The sequence below is a fragment of the Nyctereutes procyonoides genome, unplaced genomic scaffold, assembly GCF_905146905.1.
Source record: "Nyctereutes procyonoides isolate TBG_1078 unplaced genomic scaffold, NYPRO_anot_genome, whole genome shotgun sequence".
NCBI lineage: Eukaryota > Metazoa > Chordata > Mammalia > Carnivora > Canidae > Nyctereutes > Nyctereutes procyonoides.
The window spans coordinates 15,646,547-15,664,167 of NW_026575044.1; the positions used below are offsets into that span (position 1 = coordinate 15,646,547).

General features: G+C 43.8%; 1 protein-coding gene across 1 annotated transcript in view; it reads left to right on the top strand.

Annotated features, from left to right (window-relative positions):
- Positions 1-9,909: 9,909 nt before the first annotated feature.
- Positions 9,910-17,621, top strand: part of SHE (Src homology 2 domain containing E) — a 33,416-nt gene continuing 25,704 nt past the window's right edge. The window contains exon 1 of the mRNA XM_055324384.1: positions 9,910-9,982. Within this exon, the coding sequence (XP_055180359.1) occupies positions 9,910-9,982 (73 nt within the window). The remainder of the gene's footprint in view (positions 9,983-17,621) is intronic.

Consider the following 17,621-nt stretch of genomic DNA (forward strand, 5'->3'; position numbering starts at 1 on the left):
ACATGGTAAGAAAAAATATGAGTAAATACAATAGGCCTTCCTTCCCTTGAGTTTTCTGAATTTTGAACCAAAAATTGTAACACTGTCTAATATTGTTCTAAATGGACACAGAAGAAAATTTTAAGACAATTATATTATAAGCAGGAAGAGTAAAGGAAAGTAAGGTTTCTGTACTTCATTCAAATAAAGTCAATAGGCATGGACTATGATGAGTTGAGTATAAATAATATAACATCTTCAGTTTTAAGATACACTTAAAAACACTACAGATAAGTCAAAATTGAATTATAAAAAATGGCCAAGTAAACTATAGGAAAACAGAAACAAAAAATAGGAAACAAAAAATAAAATGGCAGACTTGAACCCTAACATATCAATAATTACATCAGGCATAAATGGTCTAAAAAATATACCAATTTAAAGACATAGAATGCCACTGTGGACTAAAAAACATGACCAACTATATGATGTCTACAAAAAGCTCATTTCAAATATAGTGATATATTTTGAAGTAAAAAGTAAAAAGATAGGAAAATAAAATAAGTAAAATGATAGGAAAATATATGTCACGCAAACATTAATCAAAGGAAAGAAAACATAGCTATATTAATATCAGATAAAACAGACCTCAAAGTAAAATCACTAAGAAAAACAGAAAGGGATACTATATAATTACAGAAGATCATTCCACCAAGAACACACAGCTATCCTAAATGTGTTGGCACCAAACAAGAGAGCTGCAAAATATATGATGCACATTGAATTGAAAATTCAATGAATTGAAAGAAGAAATACACAAATCCACAATTATAATTGTAGCTTTCAATCTTTCAATGCCCCTCTCTCAACCAACAGAACAACTCAACAAAACATCAGCAAGGATACGGAAGAACTCAACAATACTATTAACCATCAGGATTCATTCCACATGTATTGAACACTCTGCCCAAGAGCAGAATACATATCTTTTTAAGTGCCCACAGAACATATACCAAGAAGGTTATATCCTGGGCCATGAAATAAGTCTCAATAAATGTAAAATGATTCAAGTCACATGCAGTGTGCTATCTAGCCACAGTTAGAATTTAATCAGAAATCAATAGTAGAAAATATGTGGAAATCTCCAAATATTTGGAAACTAAGTAACATACTTCAAAATAACCCACAGCATGAAGAAATCAAAAGGAAAACTAGAAAATATTTTGAACTGAATGAAATTGAAAACACAACACAAATTAAAATGAGAAACAATATCAAGTTTTATGGGATGCAGATAAAGTATCACCTAAAGAGAAATATGTACCATAAAAAGCCTATATCAGGAAATAAGGAAGCTTAGAAATTAATGACATCAGCTTTGACTCTAAAGGAGAAACAAAAGAAGAAAAGCAAATGAAACCCCAAGAGAACAGAACAAAAGAAATAAGTAATTAAGAAAAACCAAAAATAGGGCAGCTCGGGTGGCTCAGCGGTTTAGCACCGCCTTCAGCCCAGGGCCTGATCCTGGAGACCCGGGATAGAGTCCCACGTCGGGCTCCCTGCATGGAGCCTGCTTCTCCCTATGCCTGTGTCTCTGCCTCTCTCTCTCTCTCTCTCTCTCTCTCATGAATAAATAAATAAAATCTTTAAAAAAAAAAGAAAAACAAAATAATGAAATTGAAAACAGAAAAACAATAGAAAAATCAATGAAACAAAGAATTGGCTCTTTGTAAGGATCAACAAAATTAATAAACATCCAGCAAGACTAGATGAAAAGAAAAAAAGAAGACACATATTACCAATATCAGGAACAAAACAGGATAGACGTCACTGCAGACCCACAGACACTAAGGTAATAAGGGAATACTAAGAGAAACTCTTCACATGTAACCACAAGCGCAAACGTCAAACACAAAGTTCGACGACACAGACAAGACATACTCCTTCCTCAAGGACTTATGATTGTCAAAAATCAATCTGAAATCAATCACTGGAGTAGCCCCTTAACTGTTAAAGAAATTGAACTCATAATTGAAAGCCTCCCAAAAAAGAAATATCTAAGCCCAGATGGTTTCATTAGAGAATTCTACCAAACAAAGAAAAATTAACATCAGTTTTACAGTCTAGTCCCAGTAGCGGAAACATTTCCTAATTCATTTCATTTTATTATTATTTTTAAAAGATTTTATTTATTTATTTGACAAAGAGAGAGAGAGCACAAGAGAGGGGAGCAGGAGAAGGAGAGGGAGAAGGAGTTTCCCCACTGAGCAGGGAACCTGACACAGGGCTCCATGCCTGGACCCCAGGATCATGACCTGAGCTGAAGGCAGATGTTTAACTAACTGAGCCACCCAGGTGCCCCTTCCCAATTCATCTTAGATAGCTAGTACCACAGAAATACTAAAACCAAAGATGGTGCAAAACAAACAAAACCAAAAAACTACAGGCCAATATCCTTCTTTAAAAAAATGCAAAAATACTTAAAGTATAAGAAATTTAAAATCCTTAAATATATTAGAAAATCATGTAATAGTAGTACTAAAAGTATTAGAAATTAGAAATCCTCAGCCAATAGAACTTAGCAATATATACAAAAAAAAATTATACACCACAGCCAAGTGGGGTTTATTTCAGGAATACAAAGCAGGTTCGATGTTTGAAAAAGCAATCACTATAATCCATCATGGAAAAAGTACTTGACAAAATTCAACATTTGTTATAGATTGAATTATGTTGCCCCCAAAAGGATACATTGCAGTCCTAACCCCCAGCACATCAGAATGTGACCTGACTTGGAAAAAGGGTCTTGACAGAGGTAATCAAGTTAAAATGAGGTCACTAAGGTGGGTCCTAATCCAATAGGATACGTCCTTATGAAAAGAGGACAGAGAGACAGGGAAGACAACATGAAGACACACACAGAGGATTCCACATGGAGATACAAGACTGGAATGATGCACCTGAACATGGCTAACAGGTGGCTGGAAGCTAGGGAGAAGAGAGGAACGGTTAAGAGGGAAACTGGACTTGCTGACACCTTCAGTTTGGACATACAGCCTCCAGAAACATGAGAACAAATTTCCATTGTTCTAAGTCACCCAGTCTGTGGTATTTTTTTAAAAATATTTATTTGTTTATTTGAGTGAGGGAGAGAGAATGCTAGAAAGTGAGCACAAGAGAGAGTACAAGCAGGGGAGAGGGGCAGAGGGAGAGTGAGAAGCAGGTTCCCCACTGAGCAGGGAGCCAGAGGAGGGGCTCCACCCCAGGACCTTGAGATCATGACCTGAGCCCAAGGCAGATGCTTCACTGACTGAGCCACTCAGATGCCCCTTGTGGTATTCTTTTAATAGCAGTCCTAGGAAACTAATATAACATCCATTCATAATTTAAAAACAAAACAAAACAAAAAACTCAAAAAACAAAAACCTCTGAAAAACAAGAACAGAGAAGAAGTCCTGCAACTTGATAAAGGATATCCGCAAAATCTACAGACACTGTTACATTTCATCGTGAGAAACTGTGAGAGAATAAAGCAAGGACACCCACACTCACTGCTCTAACTCAATGTAGAACTGCACACATTAGCCAGCACTAAGGCAAGAAAAATATCAGAAGGCAGATAGATCAGAAAGGAAAACATAAAACTGGCCCTATTTACAAATGATATGATTTTCAACACACACAAAAAAACTGACACACAGGGTTTCCCACAGGGTACAGTCACTTAAGCATCTAACTCTTGACTTCAGCTCAGGTCATGATCTCAGGGTCTTGGGATTGAGCCCTGGTGTTGGGCTCTGCACTCATGGGGGGGAGTCTGCTTCTCCCTCTTCCCCTCCCCCCCAAATAAATAAATCAAAAGAAGAAGAAAGAAAGAAAGAAAGAAAGAAGAAAGAAGAAAGAAAGAAAGAAAGAAAGAAAGAAAGAAAGAAAGAAAGAAAGAAATGCCTGGGTGGCTCAGCAGTTAAGCGCCTGCCTTTAGTTCAGGGGGTGATCCTGGAGTCCCGGAATCGAGTCCCACATCAGGCTCCCTGCATGGAGCCTGCTTCTCCCTCTGCCTATGTCTCCCCCCCGCCCCACCCTCTCTCTCTCTCTCTCTCTCTCTCTCTCTCTCTCTCTCTCTCTCTGTCTTATGAATAAATAAGTAAAATCTTTAAAAAGAAAAGCTGACTTATAGGTTTAACACAATTCCTATCAAAATCCCAGCCACAGTTTTTTAGACAAAGGACAAAGTTATTCTAAAGTTTATAGGCATAGGAACTAGAATAGCTAAAACAATTTTGAAAAAGAAGAATAAAATAAGGAATTAGGCTTCCCAATTTCAATACATCTCAGATAACCACAGCAACCAAGACTGTGTGGTTTTGCTGAAGGTGCAGACCCATATATCAGTTCAATGAACTGAGACTCCAGAGACAAATCCATACAAATATGCCCAACAAATTCTTGATAAAGCTGTAAAAGCAATTTAATGGAGGAAATACAATCTTTTCAACAAATGGTACTAGAGCAATTGGACATCTACAGGCCAAAGAAAGAAAGAGAGGAAGAGAGGAAGGAAGGGGGGGAAGGGAGACAGGGAGGGACTCACCCTAAGTCTCTCAGCTTATACAAAAATTAACTTAAAATGGATTGTGGGCTTAAAAAATGTAGAACATTATATCTTTTAGAAAAAAAAAACCCAGACAATCTTTGGGATCTAGGGCTGGCCAAAATATTCTTAGTCTTGACAATGAAAGCACCATTCATATTAGGAAAAACTGATAGATTGGACTTTACTAAAATTAAAAACTTTTGTCTGGGGGAAAAAAGACCCTGTTAAAAGGATGAAAAACAAGCTACAAAGTGGGAGAAAAATATTTGCAAACCACATATCCTGCAATGAACTAGTATCCAGAATATATAAAGAGCTCTCAAAACTCAATAACAAAAGAAAAGGAGCAATCCAATTGGAGAGTGGGGAAAAGAAACAAAGCAATACTTTGTGGAGTGGAAACACAATGCAGATGGCAAATAATCACATGAAAAGATGTTCAGGGATCCCTGGGTGGTGCAGCGGTTTGGCGCCTGCCTTTGGCCCAGGGCGCGATCCTGGAGACCCGGGATCGAATCCCACGTCGGGCTCCCAGTGCATGGAGCCTGCTTCTCCCTCTGCCTGTGTCTCTGCCTCTCTCTCTCTCTGCGTGTGTGACTATCATAAATAAATAAAAAAAATTTAAAAAAAATGAAAAGATCATTTAAAAAAAAAAAAAGAAAGAAAAGATGTTCAACACCATTAGCATCAGAGAAACACAGATAAAAACCACAGTAAGATATCATTATACACCATCAGAATGGCTAAAATAAAGCATGGTGACAACATCAGTGCTGGAGGGATACAGGGAACCCTCCTAGGTTCCTAGCAGGAATGAAAAATGCTACAGCTGCTTGAAAACAGTTTGGCTGTTTTATAAAAAAGTAAACACGCAATGACCATACCGCTCAGCATTATAGTTCCAGGCATTTATACTAGAGAAACACACAGACTCTACATGTTTACAGCAACTCTATTTGTAAGAGCAAAAAACTGGAAACAATTTGGACATGCTTCAGCAGGGGAATGGCAGTAAACTGTGGTCTGCCCCTACCTCGGTCTGCTCCTCAGGCAGGAATAATTGTTGGCTGTGTAACAATGCTGAGAGAAAAAGCCAATCCCGAAAGGTTACACACCGTATCATGTCCTTTATGTGACATTCTTGAAGTCACGCTATGATACAAATGGAGAACAGACCGGTTGTTGCCCTGGGATCAGGTGGGAAGAGGGTGAGTCTACGAAAGGCCTCAAAGGCTTGATCTTCACTGTATCATCCTTAATGTTCTGGTTGTGATATCGTTTTGCAAAATGTTACCACTGGAAGAAGCCGGGTAAAGAGTACACTGGATCTCTCTGTACTGCTTCTTACAACTGTAGATGAATCTACAATTATCTAAAAAAAAAAAAAAAAAAAAAGCATCCTTAGCTTGCCAGCAGTACAGAAACAGGCAACGGGCCAGGTGTGAACTGCCGGCCCAAGTTTGCAGACCTCTTTCCAGACCTCTTTTCCTTCCATTGGTTATATTATTGTGAATACATTCTCCCAGTTTCATGCTTGAATTCATCTTCCTTTATGTTATCTTTCAAAAGAAAAGCTCTTAATTTGAACTCATGCATCTTTTCTTTTTCAGTGAACTTTTTATGCCTTAGCACATCTTACCCTACTCTGGGGCCATAGATATTCTCCTACATTATTCTAAAAGTTTTAAGGTTTTGCCTCTCATATTAAGTCTGTAGTCAATCTAGCTTATCTTTGTGCCAGAGGTAAAATAGGATATAGGTTCTTATTTTTCTGCTTGAATATGCGATTGTCCCAATTCAACAAGTGTCATGTCTGCCCATTCTGCCTCTCTCTCCGCCCCCCTCTCTCTGTCTCTCATGAATGGATAAATAAAATCTTAAAAAAACAAAAACAGGGGATCCCTGGGTGGCGCAGCGGTTTGGCGCCTGCCTTTGGCCCAGGGCGCGATCCTGGAGACCCGGGATCGAGTCCCACGTCGGGCTCCCGGTGCATGGAGCCTGCTTCTCCCTCTGCCTGTGTCTCTGCCTCTCTCTCTCTCTCCCTGTGTGACTATCATAAATAAATAAAAATTTAAAAAAAAAGTTTAAAAAAACAAAACCTCTTACTGCATCTTCCTCTCCATGCACATGACAATTGTTTATTTGAGTCTTCCTTAAAGACTTTCAATAATGTTCAATTACTTCCTCCAAACAGTCCAAGCTCACCTTTCATTGGATTTATTCCTAGGTAACTTAATTTCTTAGATTTTATTTATTTACTCATGAAAGACACAGAGTGAGAGAGGCAGAGACACAGGCAGAGGGAGAAGCAGGCTCTTCACAGTGACCCCGATGTGGGACTCGATCCCCAGATCCTAGGATCACAACCTGAGCTGAAGGTAGACGCTCAACCACTGAGCCACCCAGGCATCCCTAGGTAATTTAATTTATTAATTGCTCTTAAAAATGGTTAATTTTTCAAATTATGTTTTATTGTCTCTTCGTGAAAAAATATAAATGCAATTAACGGGTACCAGTCTTATGTATCCAGCTGCCTTGTTAAACTGTTATTGCTAATAATGTATGTATTATTTAAGTTTTCCTAGGTAAAGAAACATCATCTACAAATAATGACAGTTTTGTTTCTCCTGTTCCAAATGTATGCCCTTAGTTATTTTTCTTGTCTTAGTATACAAAACTAGAGCGTCCAGTATATGCTGGACAGGTGTGATGAGGGTTGGCATCCTTGTCTTGTCCCTAATTTTAAAGAAAATGCTTATAATGTTTCTCCATTAAATTACTGTTTTCTCTAGATTTAATAGATAATTTTTATGAGGGTAACAGTAATCTATTTCTAGCTGTTAAGAATCTGTATTTTGTAAACCATAAATTCATGCTGAATTTTATCAAATATTTTGCTGTGTCTGTTTAAGATGATCCTATGATTTTCATTCTTTAATCTGTTGGTGCAATTTCCTTCATATTAAACCACTTCTGCATCTGGGGGGAGAAAACCACTTGTCATGAAATGTTACCTTCACTAGCCAATTTTGCCCATGATCATCGTGCCAGCATTGTGTTTGCATGCAGCAGGTGTAGTCAAGGGCGAAACCTGCCTATAATTTTTCTTTCTTATGTTATTCTGTCTGGTTTGATACCCAGGTTGTCATTTTGGCCTCACAGAATGAATAAAGTATCTCCCTTCGTTATTCTCTGGAAGAATTTATATTATATTGAAATTTCCTGTTCCTTGAAAATTTGGTAAAATTTGCCTTTAAAACAACCAATTTTCTTTGTGAGAAGATTATAAAGTATGATTCAATGACTTTACAGTTAGAGGACCAGCAGAATCCTCCTATCAGTTTTAATTTATTTTATTTTATTTTGTTTAAGATTCATTTATTTATTTGCAAGAGAGAGAGAGAAGGACAAAGAGACAGAGCACGCAAGCAGAGGGAGAAACAGATTCAGGCTGAGCAGAGAGCCCATCGTGGGACTCGATCACCAGATCCCAACCTGAGGCAGACACTCAATCACTGAGCCGTCAGGTGCCCCCTCATATTGGTTTTGGATTTTAAAATAATACACTTTAAGAAATATGTGTATTTCTTCTGAGTTTTCAAACTCATTATATTGTCTTACATTATAGTCCCTGCTGGATCTACGGTTAGGATCTCTTTCCAATTGAATATTGACTTACTACTTTTTTTTTTCTTGATTAGTTGTGGAAAAGTTTCTTCTATTTCATTCATCTTTTTAAAGAATGGCTTTATGGCTTTATCGACCTCTTCTACTGTAGCTCTGTTTCTTGTGCTTCCCCCCAGCCCGGGGGTATGGGAAGGGATGGGGAGGCATAACTGGCATGTAACTACAATTTTATTTAGGAAATTTGAATTTAAAAAAAAAAAACTTTGTTTTTAAAATTTGTGTCTGCTCTTTATTTGGGTTTATCTTTATCTACTTCTTTAATCAACTCTTAGCTTCTGAACTTCCATCCGGTCTTTTGGGGCACCGAGGCATTCCATGCTGGGTTTGTCCCTGGAAGTGTGCTCTGACCCTGACCCACAACCCAGATGGCAAGTATTCTCCTTGTTACTCTGTTCTGAGCATTTTCAAATTCTTGTTGTCATTTCTTATTTCACCCACATGTTGTTGACTTAGGGATGTGTTTTCTAAATTTCCAAATGCATGGCCCTTGGTTTTCATCTTGTGATTACTTCTTGCATCAAGGTATGTGCAGCGGTCCCAGGAAACCATATCCGTCCACTGGCCAGGCCAGCCCAAGGCCCTCATGCCTTGTCCCCAACTCCAGAAAGACAGAACCTGCTCTCCCACCCCACACAACTCCACACTTAGACAGTGTGAGAGCTAAGCATCTCTGGCACAGGCTGGCCACGGTGGGCAGAGAGGGTCATTTGAGGAAAGGAGGGTGAGCTGGGTGAACACCACATCCAGCCGGCCTGGTGCCTGGGGGCACTTTTCCAAACCATAGGAAAGGGAACAGAGTGAACAGGTAGTGGCCCTGTCGCTGGGCAGAAGAGACACAGGTCAGTTTGGTTGCCAGGAATCTATAGGACAACTACCAGGCAGAAAGGAGCCCCAGAAGTCCCAGAAGTCCAGGGGTTCACTTCGCGTCCGGGCCCATCCCCTAGCTGGGCCTGCCCAGAGTGCATGCTAGAGGCCCTGTAGGGAAGGGCTGCTGGGACACAACACTGTTCCAACCCAGCCGGGGTGGGGAGACCTTGGGAAGCACCCTGAGATCCTCCCCTGAGGCTCATGAAGCCCAAGCCAGGTCAGTTGGGAAGAGTGGGAAGCTGTGGCCATGCACAGGCCCAGACCACTTGGCAAGGCTGTGTGGGTCTTTGGCGGCTCAGGGGCACTTCAGACCAGGAGGAGGGCCAGGTTTTGCAAGACAGGCTCCAAGCAGGTGAAGAAGTTCAGGGTGTTTGAACTAAGGCAGTTACGCAGTTACAAGAAGGGCCTCTGAGCTGACAAGGAAGTGAGCTCGGACAAGCGAATCCAGTGGGGACAAAAGGCCGGGGGCAGCAGATCTAGGGTCCCGTGCATCTCTGCTTCCCTAAGTGTGGCCCCACCTGGTGCTGGTGCAAGGTCTCAGGCCATGCCTTGGACATGGCCGCTCTCTGTGGGCAGTGCTCAGAAGCTGCTCTTCTGAGCAGTGACCTTCCAGAGGGAAAGAGGTACAGAGGGCAGAGCGCCTCACCCTCAATGGGCATCTCGTGGACGGTCCACGGTGCCAGCAGTGGGGGGCCAAGACTCAGCGAGGGGAATGGGACGCTGGCCCAGCAGAAGGCAAGATCCCCAAAAGGACAGTGGCTGACAAAACGGGCAGGTCACCCATGCGGACACTGAATCTAGTGGCCACGGGCAAGAGCAACAGTGAGACCGAAGCCAAGGCTGTTGGGTACAGAGGTGAGACACAGGGCACACAGACAGGCCAGGGAGGATGACCAGACAGCCACCCTTTGAGGGCTGGAGTATAAAGAGAAAGGGAGAAGAGCAGTTTGGAGTCAGCCAGGGGCCATGGCTGACAGCTGTTCTGTGGGGCCTGCAGGCAGCCCCTAGGTACCCAGCTGAGTCCCGCAGACTGCCTGCTGGCACACCCTCTCCTGCCCCCCAACAGGCCCCTGGACCCGCACCCTGGGCCTATTTGTCAGGCTCCTCGAATCTAACAACACAGAAGCACAACCGTGGTCCAGGCTTCCATGAGGACTTTCATGAGGACCCAGGAGACCCTGAGACCACCCTGCACTGCCCACACCAGCCGCAGACTCCCCACCCCCCGAATTCCTTTGCCAACATGGACCACTAACAGGTTGAAGTCTCCCTGCAATATGGACCAGCCAGCCCCTGCCGATCTGGCTCTCAGGTGGGGTCCTCCACTGCCTGCTCACCTGTACCCGCTGCCAACAGGCCCGGCTCACCTGAGGGGAGCTGCTGGGGCTCCACAGTGGCTCTGCGTCTCTGACCACCAAGGTAGCCCCCATTTCCCACACCCCGTTTCCCACACCTCCTGCTCTGCCCCCATTTCCCACACCCCGTTTCCCACATCTCCTGCTCTGGCACCATTTGTCTTCCAGGCAGGAAAGACCAGATTTCATTCATTCTGTCTTACTCTCACACCAGCAGCCAGAATGAGGCCACACAAACAGTAGGTACTCAGTAGGCACTTGCTACATTAAACAAGTAAAAATTTTGATTTCAGTAGCCCACCACCAAACTGCCTGATGACACCTGTGGTCCTGCCGAGAAGACAGGCTTCCCTTCATGTAAAAATCCCACATTTTCTGCACCTGGCCTGGCTCCTGACTGTTGAAGGTCATAAAATTCCCTCATGAGCCCGGAGCCCCAGAAGGATGTAGAGGAATGCAGGGTGGAAGACCGCGCACCATGCTCTGGGGCCGAGAGACTGACAGCAGCTCCTGCGGCCTCTGGGCCATGGCAGGGGTGCCCCTGGGAGGCCTGCTGGGGGGATTCACACCGGTTCCCATCTGTGGAAGAGCCTCCCAGAGGGCTCCCAGAGGGCAAGTGCCCCTCCTGCGTGAAGCCCAGGTCTGTGACACAAGGCTGCAAAGTGGGGAGAGGCCACCCCAACCACATCTCTGAAGCACAGAGCCATAGGGGGTCATCTGCCCGAGCTAAGGGCACGGCTCTCCTGTTGGCAGCAGCAGGAGGAACAGGTTCCAGGGACGCAACCCAGACGTGCTGACATCAGTCTTGGCCACCCCAGCCATCAGGGGACCAGGAGACAGGCCCTGACCCGCCTCCCCCGGGGCTCCAGTTCTGGGCTGCTTCAGAGTGCTCCCCGCCAGAGGCTCAAAGCCCTTTACTGCCCTGAGAACAAGAAAGGGAAAATGTGAGTGGGCACGGTTTTCTGGGGAAACCGAGGCAGGGGGAGGCAGAGGCAGAAACAAAGGGAGGCCAGGCCTCCGGACTTCAGAGGCGAGGTGTGCAGCCAACGTGGCACCAGTGGCCCAGTCAAGGCACTAGGTACAGAGGGGCTCCCACGGGTCCTGGCCAAGCTGGAAGGAGGTGCTTCCCAGGGGAGGAACGGAGGAGCGGCCGCCAGCACCCGCAGCGCCTCCAGGCTGTGCGGCCGTGGCTGGGCTGAAACCCGGAAGGCCTGAGCCGCCTCCTAACACTGAGGGTGTTAGAGAGAAAGCTATAAAACCAGTCTTCAAGGTTCCAGACCCTGAGTTAATCCGTCATCCACTGAACGTGTGCAGATGCAGGAGTCTACGCATGCAAGGTGTGCAAACACAGACCCAAGAGAGACCCAGGCCCAGATCAGGACCCAGATCTGCAGGGACAGGAGCTAGTCAGGGTAGGCTCCCAGGAGGAAGCGGCTTTTAACATAGGAGGAGTGCAGGCTGCGTCCCTTTCATGGGTTCCCCAGCAGGAGGCTGGCTCTCACCCCACCATGGGGCACGTTCCTTGCATCCTGCTCTCGACCACCTCCCCATGCACACACAGGCCTCCTGTGGCCTGTCCACCCTGGCCTGGCACCCAGAGCTCACGGCCTGAGCCGTCTCCTGTCCTCTGGCGGGAAGGGGTTAAGAGGGGGGAAGGAAGGAAGCAGGATGCCATCCCTGGCCCCCATGGCACTCTGCACACCTCTGGGGGGGCCTGGCCCCCACTGCCCTGGGCCCCAGCCCCACTGCGTCCCACTCCACACACACTGCCCTCCCCACTTTGACATGTCTACACCGCCCTCATGCCCTTTGAGGCTACACCCTATTTTTCCTCTTTTGTGCCAAACTGGCAGAAAGGGTTGTCTCCGCCTAGTGGCCCTTTTCTTTCTGAGCCAGTTTCTGTTCTGCCTCCTGGAAAGGCTTTCCTGAGGTTGAAGGTTGGGTGTGCTCACCAACCGCACCCGCCCCCCCGCCCTTACCCTTGGGGAGGCTTTTCCTGGACCCCCTGTCACCTCCCCTGCCACCTCCCCTAGCTCCCAGCCAGGGCATGACAGTGCTGCACTTCCCAACCATGATGAAAACCAATTTTCACTAGAAATTTTCATTTTGGAAAAATGTATTTTTACACCATCGTCTTTTTTTTTTTTAATTTTTTTAAAGATTTATTTATTTATTCATTCAGAGAGAGAGGCAGAGACACAGGCAGAGGGAGAAGCAGGCTCCATGCAGGAAGCCCGATGCGGGACTTGATCCGGGGTCTCCAGGATCACACCCCGGGCTACAGGCGGCGCTAAACCGCTGTAGGACCGGGGCTGCCCCATCGTCTTTATTTCTTTAAAAAATATCTATTTATTTATTCATGAAAGATACACAGAGAAGCAGAGACATAGGCAGAGGGAGAAGCAGGCTCTCCACAGGGAGCCCCATGCGGGACTTGATCCCAGAACCCCAAGATCACACCCTGAGCCAAAGACAGATGCTCAACTGCTAAGCCACCAAGGTGTCCCACACACCATCATCCTTTAAAAGCAGCTTTTACTGATCCAAAATCACTTTGCTGGCTTAAGAAAATAGAAATGCATGATGTAGAACTCACTTTTCTCAGTCTTCATGTTTATATGACATTTAAATTCAAATTTTCTAATTTGCTTTACTTCTAAATATTTAATGTTTATTACACACGAATTTACAAGATGCCGAGCAACAAGCAATTTGTGAAAACATGCAATATGTTCCTAGCACTTATAATTTATAAAACATGTTCACATGCTTTATTCCATTTGATCTTTAAAACCACCCTGTGTGGCCCGCATTATCATTGTCCTTTCTCTGAAGCATAAGGATCAGAGAGGTTAAGTGACTTCCCTCAGATCCCATGGCAAATTTAGAGTAGGGTTTGAACGCAGAGCTTCTAACTTCAAATCCTACATTCTTTTCATTGTATCATGAAAAACCACAGTTTTCTTCTCTTTGGGTTTCACCATTATTAAATAAAATAGGAAACTAATATTTTTGTTTCTTCTACAGCAAGTGTCTGGAAACCACAGCCTTGGGCCAAATCCAACCCACCACATTTTCATAACTAAAGTTTTTTTTTTACTTACTGTCTATGGCTGCCTTTGTGCTACAGTGTCAGATGTGAGTATTTGCAAGAGGCCTGTGGCCTGCAAAGCATAAAATATTCACTCTTGGCTCTCGTTCTACAGCCATGGTTCTCACTTCTGACTGTAAATGAGATTCTGCTAAAGAGTTACTTTTTCTTTCCTTTTTAAACTCCCAGTGCATTGCCTGGCCCATCCCAGATGGACACAGTCAGAATCTCTGGGGCTAGTCTTAAAGCTTCAATATTTTTTAAAAGCCCTCCCAGGTGATTTTAATATGCAAACACTGCTGTTCCATGGTGTCATGCAGATTCAGGAAACACTGGTTTCCAGGAAATGTGCTTGAGGTGGGGAGTAGAGAAGAACCACCAGCAGCACCATACCCCCCGGAAAAGAAACCCCGTCAACATCTTTCCATCTGTGGGGCTCCAACCAATGTCATCAGTGAGGGCAGCCTGTCAGCAGGTGCCATTAATGTTGACAGTTGTCATTAGGAACTCTTAAAATGGGAATGCAGGCCCTAACAGTGATGCTTTCTCTGCCCCCTGCTTTATGTACATTTTGGGGGAGCCCTGGGTGTCTCAGTCAGTGAAACTCTCTCTTGGTTTCAGCTCAAGCAATGATCTCAGGGTCGTAAGATGGAGCCCCGCATTAGGCTTTGCGCTCAGCGTGCAACCTGCCTGAGATTCTCTCTCTCCCTCTCCCTGTCCCTCCCCATGCACCGTCTTTCTGTCAAATAAATATAAATAAATAAATAAATAAATAAATAAATAAATAAATAAATAAATAAATAAAAATAAATATAAATAAATAAAATATTTTTTAAAACTCTTATTTATTTATTCATGAGAGACACAGAGAGAAAGGCAGAGACAGGCAGAGGGGGAAGCAGGCTCCTGTGGGGAGCCTGATGCGGGCCTCAATCCCAGGACCCCGGGATCACACCCTGAGCCGAAGGCAGACCTCAACTACTGAGCCACCAGGAGTCCCAAGGTCTTTAAAAACATTTTTGATTGATTATAGATTTGACAGGAGGCTTGGTACACTAAGGTAGAGTCACCTCGGGGCAGCCTGGGTGGCTCAGCAGTTTAGCGCTGCTTTCAGCCCAGGGCGTGATCCTGGAGACCCAGGATCGAGCCCCATGTCAGGCTTCCTGCACGGAGCCTGCTTCTCCCTCTGCCTGTGTCTGTGCCTCTCTCTCTCTCTCTCTCTCTCTCTCTGTGTCTCTCATGAATAAATAAATAAAATCTTTAATAAAAAAAAGATAGAGTCACCTCATGTCCCACAGGAAATCTTTTACATCTCATTTTAAATAATGAAAACACCTTATTAGAATTTTTTAGTTACAAAAGCACAAAAAGTTATCATAGAAATACAGAAAATATGGGGGCGCAGGAGGCCCAGTTAAGCATCTGACTCCTGATTTTGGCTGGGGTCTTGATCTCAGGGTTGTGGGATGGAGCCCTGGGTCAGGCTCCATGATCAGCAGAAAGTTCTCTCATCTGCCTCTCACTCTGCCCCTCCCCTTCCCACTCAAATGCTCTCTCCTCGTCTCTAAAAAAAAAAAAGAAAAATATATTTTCCTGGTTTTGTCCAAATGTTTAATCATTATATTTGGCTGTCATTTCTCTTAGACTCTCAATCTGCATCAGATCCTCTGCTTTAATTTTTCCATGACCATGACTTTGCTCAGAGACCAGGAGGCTGTCCTGTAGACAAGAGTGCCATGACCTACTGTACCCCTCTTTCCTTTAGACTGTACATGAGCCACAGAGCTTTGGATACTTTGGGTTATTTTTTGGCTAGAATACTTTATAGATGCTGTGCTCTCCTTCACGAACATTACACCACTTCAGGGTGCTTACATCTGGAGTCACTTCTGGTGACGCTAAATTCATCAGCACATACAGATGCAGACAGCCCGGTCCCTCTGCTCTAAGACTGCCATCAGTATTGTACCTGAGTTTAGGCATGTTCTGATAACCACTGTCTGAAACAGCATCTTATCGTGGTTTACAACGTGATGATATTCTAATCCAATGGTTCCTTCTGCATTTATGAGCTGGAGTTTGGCTTAAAATAGCATTTGTGTTCGAAAAGCAGGATACTTATTCATTCCCTTTAATCACCGAGTTTTATATTAACACATTCTTGTCTTCCCACCTTCAATTGTGTCCAGGGAATTTTATTTCCTTCTCCTTTCTCTACAGATATCATTACAAATCACTGCTTTGTCACCAGCAGCAAGTTTTAACCAGTCACTTGTATTTCTGGTACTCAATGTGCCTGGTCTTTATTTGGTCTGTGGGGCCTTCTCTGTGCTAGTTGTCTCTTCATTTTATTTGGAAACTTTCAAACATACACAGGAAATAGTATGACAAACCCTACATACCCATCCTCAACGTCAGCAATTCTCAGAGACATCCTGCTTTCATCTGGGCCATCCTGAAACAAGCCTCCAACACCATACCACTTCATGTACAAACCTCAGCTGCTAATACAACCTCCCATCCTTTCCAGTGAAGCCCACAGCTTCTTAGAAGTCTGGCATAACAGCTCCAGGCCCAGGATCAGCCATTTCTGTTACAAGGCCTGGCTCCTCTTGAGGGGAAATGGTATTTCAGAGTGCACCAGTTGGGAAGCAGAGATACTGGAGGGTTTTTATTTTTTATTTTTATTTATTTATTTATTTATTTATTTATTTTACTGGAGGGTTTTTAATCACATTACGGGGGTTACCCATCTTCTCAGTGAGAAGAAACTCAGAAAACCAGGGAGGGTAGGAAGCACACTCACTGGCTCACACTAGACAGTGGGTGGATCATTACAAAGCTCACTATGAAGCCACAGTTAGTGGATGCAGTGCTGGCACAAGGACAGACGTTTAGATCAATGGAACAGAATGATGGCCCAGAAATAACTTACTACAATGATAGCCACTGACAAAGGTGTCAAGGTAATTCAGTGGAGAAAGATGGGGACAGCTAGATGTCCACATGCAAAAGAAAGAGGTTGGCCCTTACACCATACACAAGAACAAACTCAGAAAGAATCACTGACCTAAATATAAGTGTAAAACTATAAAAACTTGGAGCACCTGCGTGGCTCAGTTGGTTGAGGTCTGACTCTTGGTTTCAGCTCAGGTTGTGATCTCAGGGTCGTGAGATTGAGTCCTGAGTTGGGCTCCATGCTCAGTCGGAGGTCAGTGAGTGAGAGTGAGAGTGAGATTCTCTCTCTCTCCTTCTCCCTGCTTGTGCACTATCTCTCTCTAGAATAAATATGGAAAATCTTTTTAAAAAAGGGGGGGCAGCCTGGGTGGCTTAGTGGTTTAGTGCTGCCTTCAGCCCAGGGTGTGATCCTAGAGACCGGGGATCGAGTCCCACATCAGGCTCCCTGCATGGAGCCTGCTTCTCCCTCTGCCTGTGTCTCTGCTTCTCTCTCTGTGTGTGTCTCTCATGAATAAGTAAATAAAATCTTTAAAAAAATCAATATTAAAAAAAAACTCTTAGAAGAAAATATGAGTATAAATCTTTGTGATCTTGGGTTAGGCAATGGATTCTTGGATAGGACACCTGAAGCATTTGCAAATGAGCAAGAAATAGAAACATTGGAATTCATCAAAATTAAACACCATCGTGTATCAAAGAGCACTATAAAGACTGTGAACATAAGACCAACCGGAAGAATATCTGCAATTATGTGTCAGATAAGAAACCTGCATCCAAAATGTACAAAGAATTCTCAAAAGTCAGTGATGAAAAGACAAATAAACCAGTTTAACACAGACAAAAGATTAAGGAGACATTTCTCTGAAGAAGATACACAAACGGTCAACAAGCACATGAAAAGATGCTTGGTTATTAAGAAAATGCATATCAAAACCATGAGATGCCACTTCATATTCATTAGATGCTAAAATTAAAAGACAGACAACAGCAGGTTTTGGTGAGGAAACCTGGTGTTTTGGTGTAGAACCTGGAACCTTCTGTGCTGCTGGTGGAAATGCAACTGAGTGCACCTGCTATGGGAACTGGTGTG